This window comes from Musa acuminata, chromosome BXJ1-11 (assembly GCF_036884655.1).
Source record: "Musa acuminata AAA Group cultivar baxijiao chromosome BXJ1-11, Cavendish_Baxijiao_AAA, whole genome shotgun sequence".
NCBI classification, from domain to species: domain Eukaryota; kingdom Viridiplantae; phylum Streptophyta; class Magnoliopsida; order Zingiberales; family Musaceae; genus Musa; species Musa acuminata.
In genome coordinates, this window is record NC_088337.1 from 29,226,567 (window position 1) to 29,240,233 (window position 13,667).

Below are 13,667 nucleotides of genomic sequence, written 5' to 3' on the forward strand. Positions count from 1 at the left end.
TGCAACAATATATATGAAATTATTGTTATAGTGATTTGACTAAAGTTACTATCGCCTGAAATATCAGTTTTATGTGTGAAATCACTGTTCCAGATGTATATTTTTAATTACATGACTTAAAAATAATAAGGGAGAGGATAGAATTTTCTTTTTTTTTTCTTTAAACTCGATTAATATCTATGAATACGAAGACATCTCTAACATCATCTGATTTTTTTTCTTTTACATGTGTTCGGGTGATAATTATCTCAATAGGTGCCTTAATTCTACTAATGACAACTATAACTATACTTTTGCATTTTGAGAGTTACAAAATCATCTAACAGTATTATGTAAGATGGCATGGGGATGATAATAAGCAAGGTTCACAATACCGTATTGTACCGGTGTTTCGATCTGGGTTCGATACCGGTACGATATACCGAGCGGTACACCCAGGTGTGTCGAGTACTGTAGCACTACAGTGCTACAGTGCACTCGGACCAGTAACAGGAGGTCCGCGTACCGGTAACCTGTCGGACCGGTACATACCGCCCGTACTGAGCGGTACAGTTCAGTACTGCAGATATTGATAATAAGCATTAAAGAAATTATTCATTAATCACAAAATAGTTGCACACGACAATTACTATTGGGTTTTAATATATCTAAATTGTAAAAAAATCAAACTTTTAGTAGCTTATTAGCTGCATATAATTAGCAAATGTATGTACGACGATTTGTGAGATTAATTATATATTATCTTTTATAATCTATTATTTTTTATATCTCGATTCTTATAATTTCAAAAATTATATTAGGATTTTTATACTAAAATATTGAGATCCTATATAGAATTGAAAAATATTTTTTTATGATTAAAATTTTAGTATTGAAGTAATGGGATTAAATATTTTATTTTATTTTTAAATATCTTAATATAATTTTAAAAATATAAAAATAATTAATGACAGGAGTAATACGTAATTACCCCCCGATCTGAGTGGACTATATTATTCCCCCCCATTCCCCGTCCTCCCATGTCCCTCGTTACTCACCGGTCTCGCTTCGCCCCCGGCTGTTGCAACCCTTCTTGTTCCTCTCCCGCTGCTTTTCTCTGCTTCAAGGGTTTCCTTGACTCCCCATATCGACTGGTTGATCTCCAGGCGATCCGCCCTCGTCTGCTATCTCTTCGCCTCCCTCAGTTCCGTCACCGGTCACCTCGCTATCTCCCACTAGCCAACTTCTTATCTCTTCCTTTCTAGCTTTCACATCCCACGATCTTCTATCTGCGATCGATTTGAGGTCAGATTAAAAATTCTTCCCCTCTCTGAACCTTGTTCCACTTACAGTCCGTGTGATTCGTGGGTAAAAGGTTTTCTGGTTATAGTCTTTTGATTTGAGTTCGTTTATATTTAGATTATGGGAATTTTTGTTTCTTTGAATAAGTTTGTTTTCCTTGGTGTAGATTTCTATTTCCATTTGTTGATCTCTATTTTTTCGTATGTCGATGTGTTATGATGGGTTCGATCAGGACTTAAGTGTTAGGAGTCTGGTCTGAGATCAAACCCTAGAAAAGTCTGTCAGCTTCTAGAAACTGAGAAGTTGATCGCAGTATTAACTGTGACATGTAGCTTTCCTGATCTTTGTGATTCAATTGCTCTTTTACTTAGATGATTACTTGTTCCTACTAACATGCATAATAACATTGCCTAAACTTAAGTGTTGCACGGTGGTTTCCTGTGTGGTCATGTTAAAATTAATTCATGAACCTTGAACACAGTCTGTGTTGAAGCATTTCAATGGTTTGCAGGATTTAAGGTTTGCAAATATGAGTGCTTTTAGGATAATGCATAGGATAAAGTAATACAAGGAAGAAGAAGAAGTAAGAAGTAAATAGGAAGGAAGAGGAGGGGTTGGAGGAAGAGTAGGAGGAGAATAAGAGGAGGAGAAATACTGAAATGAGACAGGCAATGCTCGAGTGATGATGACCGGATGATAGGGGGTGATGCTCAAGCTAAAAGCCTGATGCTGCTTTTAAAAGAAAAAAAATCAAAAGAATCATTGATGGGAAAAACTAACCAGACCATCTGAAAAGGGGCGGTCCACATCTCTATTTACACCCGAACCTGTAAACACCAGTCATATGAAGTAGTTTTGAGTGAAATTGCTTTACTTTTTTTATGTACTAAGGCATATCGTATCATACCGATTATTATGTCTTGAACAATCCTTTGAGTTGCTCTTCATGTATAACTTGTTCAGAAGTTGTTACATTGTGATGCTAAGCTGATCCAAAGGTCTAATTTCACCTTTGTTTATCTACCTATCAGACCTTGTAGGACTTGTGCAACTATTTCCTTTGATTATGGAAAAAGAGAAGGTACGGCCAGGTTCTTTGTGCATCTCTTTAAATGATCTCGTTTATTTAGATACCTTACATTTACATATATGTTTGAAAGTAACTTTTACAAACATACCAGAATTTCTAGGACAAGCAAGTGCCTTTTGAAAACGAAATAGCCAGTCACAAAGCATCAACATAGTAAAGTTTGGGAATGAATACAAAGGATCTTCTCAGATATTAAAGTTTATGCCCTTACAGATTTTTTTCTTCTTTGTTCTTTTTTTCTTCTCTTTGGAACTCATTTTTTGTATTTTATTAGATGCTGGAGAGTTTTGACATATCGGAACTCTGTGACTACAGTTTTTTCTAGCTTGGAAATGTTCTTCCAGAAAGTGTTTTGTTTTAGGCTTCTTGTTAACATGCTTAAAGTTGATCCTGCAATATCTTAATGGGTAAGGCGTTACCTTATCTTTGTCTTTGTAAATTAGTTTCTTTTGAGACATTTTATCTCATCAAAAGTCCTACAATTGTAGATATCGTTATCATATTGAATGGCTGATTTTATGTGCTCCCGCTTCATCACTAGTTACTTATTTGAATGTCATTTGAACTTTATAGTTTTGGGTTTCTGGCATTTCCATCTTTATCATATTTAATACTCATGCTATTTACTAGTAGAACTTACTTTTTAAGGATTATGAATTGCCAAATTAGTTGGTAACCAATGCATCATATTCGGCATGTTTACTTGTGAATATGTGGGATGTAGTATGTGTATTTTTTCTATCTTATTCATTTTATAGCCATATTTTCTATAAATTCTAAATACTTAATGTGTTTTTTCGTTAAACGTTGATCATGACCAGTTGATCTCTAGCCACTAGCACGTGAGGAGCACAACTAAATTCACTAGTTTTAATGTCTCTGCGACATCTCCAGAGGCGTGGAACAGCTCTTCTTCGAGATGGTGGACTACTCCAAGTGCTGCGCTCAGAGATCAACTACGAGCTCTCCTCTTCCAGCGAATCCTCTTGCGTAAGAGCTCCACATGAATACTAACTATCTAGTCTGAATCTTCTCCAATAATAGAAGAAAGGATGTCACTTATATTATATTTGTAGGGTCATGGGGTGGGGAGTGAGGTTGAAGGCTTCATGCTAGAATGGACTGAACTGCGGACACAGGATGTTGTCCTTCGACGTCAACCTGACCACGTATTTTGTGAGGAGATTGCAGTGTCAGCATTGCTTGCGCCATTGCAGTTTCGAGATAAGGATCCACTCCCCAGGGATGTCTTGATGAAGGTCTGTATTAAGAAGGCAGGGTATGACTCAGTGTTGCACTACGATTGCCGTGCCTTCCGTTGCGATAAAGACCAACTGTTGCCATGGACCACAATGGATACTAATGATGGTGGCATTGGTAGTGATTTTACCATTAGAAAGGCTTATTGTTCTTCATCAGTGGATTATTTGGGAAAATGCAAGTCTGTGGGACCCATATTCAGGTATGACTTTGTCTTTCCATGCATTTTTGGTTATTCATTGTTTCTAATAACTGATAGAATACACTAAAATATTAAACTAATCAAATGAGATAGGTGTTGCACATTTCTCCGACATTCTTCCATTTTGCCAACTTTTCTTTTTGATATTCTTCCTCTAAATTGTCTTAGAAACTGTATAATTTGGGAAGGCGTTTTGGTAGGTTTTTTAGTTCAATTTTATAATATGTTTTCCTTTTTTTATATATTTATAACATGAGTAGTCTTCATATTTTATTAATTTCCTAAAGCTTGATAATTGTAATCCCGTAAGAGTTAGTTATCTCAAGTGTCTTTTACTATTGGAGAAAAAGTATTTTTTGTAATTTTAGGCCCTCAGGGTGTATACATTTTTTATACATTTTGGGTATAGTAGTGTATAACAAATTTGTACTCAAGCAATCTCAAATTTCTCTTTTTCTTTTTACTCTTCTTTTCTTTTTACTCTTCTTTTCTTAATCCTATTTGATTTTCTTTTTGGCCCTAAAGTGGCAAATTTATGAACTTGTATGAGAACGCCCTTGTCTGTTGGTATTAGTGCAGGTCCCTTTGATATTAAAGCAACTTGCTTATGTATATTATAACCATATTAGGACCCTTAGACTCTAAAAATTAAAAAAAAACTCTAAAGTCATTTTACAATAGCTACAGAAATCAGTTGGAAATCACACAAATAATAAAAAGGTATCCTGTTTTTCTTGAAATTCGGTTCATACTGCATCTTGATTTATTGCTCATCTTGAATCTGTACAAGATCTCCTTTATAAAGGAAAGTGCTAGTCTACTTCCATGTCAGGAATACTCCCTTCTGCGATTGGCATTAGTAATAATTGTTTGATAGGACATTCATCTCCTATCATAGGTTCAAAGGTCAATCAGAGGCATTTTTGGGCGTCACCATGTGGGAAATAGGAGGGTATGGGCAGACAGGTAAGATTGGTTTTTGAGGAAGGAAATCAGAACAAGTCGAGCCCCACGAAGAAGCTTTCTGTCTCTAGTTTTGATATTCTTATCCTTATCTAAATTGTGGTAAAAGCATATCATCCTATGCGGTATAGGAGTAGGGAACATGCATGCCTTATGATAGTTGATTTCAAGGTTTCAATTCTCAACCATATTGGTTGGTACAGATTAATATTTACCTGATGATCAAATATTGGTGTCAAAACATATACATTACTGAGTACAAGGACTATCTACTCATAATAAGATAATTATCGTCTGATGGAGCTTCATGACTTATACATTGCTGAGCACAAGGAGTTATTCAATCCCTATGAGATCCATCCATGGAAGATCTTACAGATCTTCAGTTAGGATCAAAGTCTTTTGCACAAGAATGTAATTTTTTTTTTTCCTTTGCTTGTTAATTATTGGAGCCCAGTTTGTCAAGCTACTGGCTGAAATAGACCCCAATTACTCAGAAAACTGAGGGGTTAATGCTAGAGTTATAAGCTAATGAACTGGTACTGCTAGGGTGCAAGGCCAGATTGCTGCCGGTTTGGTACCGTGCAGTGAATTCCCAACAGGCTGAAATTTTCAACATCCCATTGAGTTTTCTCCTGGTTGATATGGGGCTGTCATGACCGTGAGAAACTAACTACTTCTCTACATGGAGAAGATGGCAGAGAACACGTAGGAGATTGCTCTAATGATATGGAAGAAGATGGCCGAATAGGCAGCACAAGATTAATATATACGGATTGGAAATCTTTTAGCCTACATAATTAGAAAGAAATATATTTGGATGCTACTTTGATATGTTGCGCTAGTATCCCCATCCAGAGCATGCAATGGTACAAGATTATTGAGACTGTCAGTGCTTGACATATCTGTATTAAATATCAGATTTTGTTCTTGGCTTCAAGTATGAATATATCCCTTCTTGTCATGTGTCATGGAATCTTGGCTTCAATTTTGGACAGCATGTAATTCGAAGAATATATATCTCTGGTTTTTCCGCTCATCGTCATTGTCACCTAATTTGCAATGGTACTGAGTCAGCTTTTTAACCTATGCAGTTCTTTGGACCCTCAATTACAGAAGGCACTCAAAGACTATCTTGTGGTCAGAGGGATCACTCCAAAGCTGACCAACTTCCTCCTCGAACACTTGCACAGAAAGGAGCATAGCCAGTATGTGAATTGGCTGCGCACCATGGAGGGCATCGTTGCCAAGTGAGGCTTCGTACTGCTGCTGAGATATTCTGAAAGGTTGAGTTGTTCCAATTCTAGTGCTTTCCTTTTTCTCATCATTGTCTAGGTAGATGAATTTTATTGCAGCAGGCAATTCAAGTGTCTTTTGCAGCTTAAAGAATGCTTATCAAAAAGACAAGATTACTACTTTCGAAAGAAGCTACCTTTCATCTTATACATATCTGGTAAGAGTTTGATCCATCCGCTTTGTTATCTTCATCCGGTAAGAGTTGTGAAGTGCAATCAACCAGCATTTTTCTCCTTGAATTGGCATTTCAACAAATGGACGGCTCAATCTCAACCAAGTTATCGGTGAGGCATGCTTTCTTCTTGGGATTAGATCTAATTTTTAAAGATCGTGAAAGCATTAAAAAGAAGTCTCAGGTAAAATAATAATATTCACCTATAGGCAAACCTCGTCATACTCCATGAGATCCTCAATTTGTAACATTAATCGAACCATCAAGCAAGATATCAAACGACATTAATCGAACCGAACCATCAAACATGATTGAAATGACAATGTCTTTGTGTTAGCTGCATGATGAGTTTGAAGATCTCAATGGTACTTTCTATAGTCGCTCTCTCTTCTATTTATTTTTTACCCATTTTTTCTTTCCCTTTTTTTGTCTTCTTGCCTTACCTCCTCCTTTCTCTATAAGAAAGAAGACATTTAATTGGGGGAGAAAATCTCATAAAGCACATCAGGTTCATTTAGAAAGTCTTTTACCTACCCTCTTGAACCAGTTGGTGGTCATGATGTGTTAAGCCATAGAAAAAAAAAACTCTTCTTTCTTTTAGATATTGACAAGACGCTGATGCAAATGAATGAATCTAGGGAGGATATTAGAGAGATGATTTTAAGAGACATCAAATAGTTAAATATTTTATTTTATACTTTTGTTTTTTTGTCTCTCATTCACTTTGACTATATCATAATTTTCATAATATTATTCATATAATTTATATTTTTTTAACGCGGCATATAAGTACATTTTATATTTTATAAATTTGTTGTCCGATCACAATTATTTGTGGAACATGAAATTTCCTTATGAAATTGATTTTCTATAAAAAAAATATTTTACATTATAGAGAAAGCCACTCATCTTCACTCCGCAGTAGAAGAACGACATGCTACAGAATCACCGATGAAGGTTCTTCCAAGTCCGACCCTCCAACCTCTTCTGTGTTGCATTTCTGCACCAAATCCACGCTCCACCCACGTCTCTACTGGCAGAGGCACCTCCCTCGCCACCCGAACCAATATATTCTTCTCGTCGGCAACCAAATCCAAGCCTATAGACCACGTCCTCAAGCTTTTCCACCTCCTTCCCGCCCGCGACACCGTCACCTGGAACACCGCCATCTCCGCCTGCCTCCGCCACTGCCGAGTCGATGCCGCCCTTCGCCTCTTCGTCGACATGCTCCTTGCTTCCTCCCCTGCACCCGATGCCATCACAATTCGCTTGGTTCTCAGAGCCTTCTCGGAAGCGAACGATTCCCGGCTCTTGCCTCAGATCCATGCTTATGTGCTCAAGCTCCAGGAGCAGCTCCCGCCCTCAGAACTGACCGTCCTTCACACTTGTTTGCTCAATTCGTATAGGAAATTTGGATACGTCAACCTCGCTCATAAGGTGTTCTGCGGAATGCCTGACCAAGATGTCGTTACCTTCACTTCTATGTTGACTGGCTACGTCCAGGACGGCAGACATGTGGAGTCGCTGAGGATTTTCCAGGGAATGGTTGAGAGTGGTCGATTTAGGCTGAACGAGCATGTGTATTCTTGTGCATTACGTGCTTGCGCTGGCAATTCAACCTTGTCCGACGCTCAGCAGATCCATGCACATGTCCTGAAATCAGGCATGGCATCCGATGTGTTCACAGGTACTAGCTTGGTTGATTTGTACGTAAAATGTGATGAGATGGAGTGTGCAAGGAGAGCTTTCTTGGGAATTTCTGAGCCCAGTGTCGTGTCGTGGAACGCACTGATGGCTGGGAAATTGGATGGAAATGAAGAAATTATGTTATTTGGTCACATGAGGTCTTTAGGTGTGGTTCCAGACCACATGACGTTCGCAAATGTTCTTCGAGCTTGTGGAGATGGTGTTGGCACTGAAGAAGTGCGGCAGTTGCATGGCATTGTCATGAAGATGATGGAAGTCAAATTGGATACGTTTGTCAGCATTGCCCTTTTTGAAGCTTACATTGATCATGGCTGCTTCAATGAAGCTCAAAATGTTTTTTCTGAGATGGTGCAAAAGGATGATGTGGCATATAACTTGGCAATTCAAGGGTACAATAGAAATGGGCATGCAACAGAGGCTGTGAGCTTATTTCTTGAGTGTCTGAAGATGGGGAAGGAATTGAGAGAGGTAACTCTGTCATCAATCTTGAAGGAAGTAGGATTGCATTCAGGAAGACAGCTGCATGCTATGATTTCCAAGTTTGGATGCTCTGGTAGTGGTCAGTATAACTTCCTACTTGGCCCTTTGATTAGGATGTATTTGGACCATCATTTTTTGGATGATGCACTATGTGTATTTGAAAAGCTTCATCAGCGAGACCTGGCACTGTGGACTTCACTCATCTCAGGGTTTTCCCGGATTGGAGAGAGCGACGCCGCTCTGAAGCTGTATGTCAGAATGGTCACAGAGGAGTCAGTGGAACCTCCAAATCACTACATGTTTTCAGCTGTTCTCAGCTCATGTGCACAAATTGCAGCACTGGAAGAAGGAAAACAGATCCATGCCCAGGTGATCAAGTCAGATCACAGAGTGAAGTGCGATACTTTTGTTGTGAGTAGCTTGTTACACATGTATGCAAAGAGTGGCCACATAGAAGAAGCCATTAGGCTATTTGAAAAGATGCCAAAACGAGACATGGCCTCCTGGAATGCCATGATCAGTGGCCTAGTTCAGCATGGTTTTGCCAAAAGAGCCATTGACACATTCCAAGAATTAGTGAAGCTGAAGTGACCAGAGCCTAACATCATATGTGTAGCGGTTCTTTCTGCATGCAACCATTGTGGGTTGAGTTCATAAAAGAACCCACAGTCGATCATTATGCTTGTCTGGTAGGTATATTTGCCTGGGCAGGAAGGCTAAATGCAGCAGTTGATTTTGTAGAGAAAATATTCTTTGAAGACAATGAGCATAATTGATCATCGGTGCTAGGATCATTCAGTTGGATGAATACATGGCCAAAAGGCTGCTGAAGCTGAATCCAGTAAAATTTGGGGCATACATTACCTTAGGAACACACTCTAACATCAGTTGAACATGTCAGAGAACTTTATTGTTGGTTAACAATAAAGTTGCAAAAGTATGCTTTCAGAGCAGATGGAAGGAGCTGCATTTCAAAATACCATTGCTTGTTGAGTGATGATGTTATTAACATATGTGCTTTAAACTGGCACCATGTTTACCAGAATTGAAGTTAATATTGACACAGGAGCTTCCAGAATGTTGAATGTGTCGCGCGAAACTGCAGGTTCAGAAACTGTTGTGAATTGTCAACCATGAACACTTGCTTCGTCAATCAGGAATAAACTTGCTTCGAAGAATTATGACATGGTCTGGAGGAGTTCAAAAAAATTCTGGAGAATGGTCAGAAGCTTCATCGAAAGAATTATTGCATAGATGATTGTATCTATCATGCATGTTACTGCATCAAATGATATTCTTGTGACTTCAATAGTGATTAATATTTACCGATCAATTTTGTACTGATATTTTTGAAAAGATAAATGTTAAAGATATATTGGATGACGTTCTTTCGCAGCTAAGTGTGTTAACACATTAAAAAATATATCGGATGAAATATCGCTCTTAATCTTGAGTTATATATCGGATGAAATATCGAACTCTCAATTTTTGTTAGATCTAGATATCAATGTTTTAAGTGTAATATATCATATAAAATTTCCAGCCTTCCATTTTTTTTAAATAAATGGATATAAGTGCTATTTTTCACATGGATAAAATTTTGAATTCTTAATAAATAAGTTAATAAACCTCATTGGATGCCATAAATGAACGGCACCCCAAGTCAAAAAATCACGCTATATGACCAGTTGTGGGCGCCAATTATGTGAGCTGGAAAATTGTTGTCCTCGTAATAATCTCAAGTCAACGAAGAACAAATAAGGAGAATTAGATCAGCATTATGTGATTCCACAGACTCGGACGGCAACTCAATGGGAATACGACTTTGGAATTAGTCTATCATCTTCATGTGATGCACGATATCCCGTGGAAAAGTCATGCTGTAACGCCATCGCTTTAATTAAAAGCAATTAGGTTGACTAATCGCTTCAACATGCATTAATTGCGTTGGACTAAGGAAGGATAAGAACGGCCAGAAGGAAAAGTCACTGCTATGGTAAAAGACTTGGCAATTATTTCTGTAAGTATTAACAACATGTAAATTGCTTGGCCAACGAAGTGTGCTTAACATTCTCTACGTGTAAATATGAATGCATTCAAAGACCATCATGTGAAACGATTGATTATATTCTTTGAACGACATCTCAGACCCATAAGGATTAAATATTGACCAACATATTAGATTATAACTGTAAAGTTCGAATTATACAAATATTTTTAAATTTTTTTATTTTAAATATTAAAAATAAGACTATGTTTGTTGACCCTTTCCGGACCTTATGGAAGTGTCGTGCATTAAATTATTTACATTGATTGTTTACCCTTCTTGTACTGAGTTAACTATTAAACTTATATTTGACTAGTTTTTGAGTTATTTTTGTATACTGTAGCGATCATGATGATTGTTTACACTTCTTGTACAGAGTTAACTATTAAACTTATATTTGATTAGTTTTTGGGTCATTTTTGCGTGCTGCAGCGACCATGGTGAGCAGCATGAAACGTCAATCATGTTAGCACCTTGGAACCCCCGAGTAACACAGGGTTGGATAAGGCTTTCAGATAACAAGGAAAGTGTCGCCCCTTGCTTCGCTCATTGTCCCCCACTCGCTACTCACTCGCATGACCAAAAAAGGCCAGTTTTAGCTTGTGTATGGATTATTTTCGTGTGCTATGACGATCGTGGCAAGCGACGCGAAACATCATTCTCATTACCATCGAAAATCAGGAATATAAGAAGTTTTACCAAAAAGGGGTAAAATTCTGCTCTTATTTGGAATAAATCTCTAATAGTTTTGATCATCTTTGAGATTATACTATCTTCTCTATCATATTCGTCGTCTATTCCTCTGAATAAAAAATGTATAATATCACATATTGTCTACTTTGTTTCCTAGTTAAGCACTCTTGCATCGAGCTGAAATCCTCTACTTTCAATTATTTTGATGAGAAATCAGTTGATATTAGTCTTACAAAGTCTCAGTAATCATTTATCTTCATCGATGCATGCTCGAATCGATATAAAACTAAATATGTTTATTAGTATCTTAAATCATTATTTGTTTTTTTTTATACAACATGGGTGATAATTCGTGAGAAATTATCGGCTTTCGATTGGCTCTATATAGTTTCATCCTTTTGATCAACCTCAAAAGATACCTCTTATCTTAGTTCCTTTATCGACAACCAATACCTATCAAATTCAAAACAGCTCTATTTCTATTCTCCCATATCATTCATACCCACAAGAACAAAAAAAATTCTAACTGATCACCTTTGATCGCTCACTCCATACAAGTCTCGATCAGCTATATCGATATCCAAGAAACACAAAAACCACTTTCATGCGAACTATCCTCATCTCCTGCATCGCATTACTTACAATCATCACAACTAACTTATAGTTCAGCTTTCATCCTCATCTGCCTTAAAACTAATATCTCTCACCGATCATATATATGTATATGAGGTGAGGTGACTTCATCTGATCACATCAGTAGTGAGAACAGATGCTTTCTTCTCTATCTCTCTCTCATTCACACTCCGCTCCCTTTGCCAAAAACAGAAACGAAAACAATTATGCACGTTAAATATGTGAATCATGTTAATCATGTGAATCATGTGCCGCCCACCGTCCCCCGAATCCAAATCCATGCAAGCATTCACTGAATCTATGTCCCGCTCGTTGCTCTGGTCGTCCTTTTTGTCACCTAATCTTTGATCTCTCTGTCACGGCCGACATGGCGGCACATCAAACCAGCTACCCTCGTTGACGATGCCAAACAGAAGGCCAATCGATCAATACCAAAAGGACTTTGACCAACGTTAACCCTACTCGTCGACATGGCTCCCACCAATTACACGGTCATACATATAACAGCCAACTATACATATAACAGCCAACCAACGACGGTCTTATCGTCATTGGCGGTTGACTATTCTCCGCCAACATCATCGGGTCTGACCACCGACCCGACCCCAAACCCACCACCCACGGACTGGTCAACTCGAACGCCCTCCTTCTCCTCTTATAGCACTGCTCCTTCGTCGATCCGACCTTACGCCTCACCCTCCTCCTGATCTCAGCCATGGGCAATGGCCTCTCCCCTTGCTGCCTCACCGGCTCCAAAAGCCTCGTGCGCCTGGTCTTCTGGGGCGGTGCCACGGAGTTCCTGACCGAGAAGCAGATCGCCGCCGAGCTCATGTTCCGCTTCCCAGACCGTGTCGTCTGCCGCGCCGACTCCTTCTACATCGGCCGCCCCGTCCCCGTGCTCTCCATGGATGACGAGCTTCTACCTGGCCACACCTACTTCCTCCTACCCATGGACAAGTTCCCGTGCCACGATCCCCTCACCGCCGTGTCGCTCGCCTCCTTATCCCCCGACCCGGCCAAGGCAGTATCGCTCTCCGGCGACGACCAATGCCGGCCGTTCGCTTACGTGAAGGGCGGCGACGGCCGGGTGCTCATCCAGGTGCTGCCGGAGTTCATAACCAAGGTCATCAGCTCCGCGGAATCCGTCGACACGTGTGGCAGTGGCGGCGGGGCACTGTGCAGCACGCCGGAGTTGAAGAAACACTACGCGCAGCTCGTGGGACAGAGAGATCGGCCGTGGTCTCCGAAGCTAGAGACTATATCGGAGAGCAAGAAGCGCTTATCCGTAGGCAGGATATCGCCTGTAAGGTTATTAGGGTTAGAAAGGAGATGGTGTTGACGAGCCATCTGTCTCCATAATTTGAGGTCCATATATATATATATATATATATATATATATATATATATATATATATATATATATATATATATATATATATATATATATATATATATATATATATACTTTTTTTTCTTTTTTTAAAGCATTCTTCTCAACACAATTTAAAAGACTTACGTTCAGAAGAACAAGAGTCTTGCAAAATTTAGTGAGCTGTAGAATTTAATCTTCATGGAATGTAAACCCATACAGTAATAGCAGCTTTAACAGCTAAATCGCAGTGGAGTTTGACACTTGTACAAGCAATGAAATCCATCCAAAGCAGGTAAGATGGCTGACCTAATGATAGCTCCAACATATCATATCATGCCTAGAGAGGTGTTAATTGTGCACGTCACTATAGATATTTATTGGCGGCCACTCCTAATGGTGCAAGAAAAATAAGAATAAATGAGGATGGGGATAGAGATGTGGGAGTTTTTTATAACCCGCATGAATATGGGA

General features: G+C 38.9%; 3 protein-coding genes across 6 annotated transcripts; all 3 read left to right on the forward strand.

The window, feature by feature from the left end:
* The first annotated feature begins 1,014 nt into the window (after positions 1-1,014).
* On the forward strand, positions 1,015-6,239 carry LOC103971936 (uncharacterized). Of its 4 annotated transcripts, none has more exons than XM_065090653.1 (5): positions 1,015-1,284; positions 2,313-2,362; positions 3,193-3,361; positions 3,448-3,833; positions 5,891-6,239. In XM_065090653.1, the coding sequence occupies exons 3-5, from the start codon at positions 3,245-3,247 to the stop codon at positions 6,048-6,050; spliced, it is 663 nt and encodes a 220-aa protein (XP_064946725.1). In that variant the 5' UTR covers positions 1,015-1,284; positions 2,313-2,362; positions 3,193-3,244; the 3' UTR covers positions 6,051-6,239. The 4 variants fall into 4 exon arrangements, with proteins under 4 accessions (XP_064946725.1, XP_018675702.2, XP_064946726.1 ...); XM_018820157.2 differs by having other exon boundaries at positions 3,266-3,361; XM_065090654.1 differs by lacking the exon at positions 2,313-2,362 and adding an exon at positions 2,687-2,778.
* A 976-nt stretch (positions 6,240-7,215) lies between these two features.
* On the forward strand, positions 7,216-9,042 carry LOC103971935 (pentatricopeptide repeat-containing protein At3g02330, mitochondrial-like). The gene has a single exon (XM_018820433.2). The coding sequence runs from the start codon at positions 7,216-7,218 to the stop codon at positions 9,040-9,042; it is 1,827 nt and encodes a 608-aa protein (XP_018675978.2).
* A 3,452-nt stretch (positions 9,043-12,494) lies between these two features.
* On the forward strand, positions 12,495-13,188 carry LOC135596647 (uncharacterized). Its single transcript, XM_065088709.1, has one exon. The coding sequence runs from the start codon at positions 12,540-12,542 to the stop codon at positions 13,161-13,163; it is 624 nt and encodes a 207-aa protein (XP_064944781.1). The 5' UTR covers positions 12,495-12,539; the 3' UTR covers positions 13,164-13,188.
* Positions 13,189-13,667: the final 479 nt, after the last annotated feature.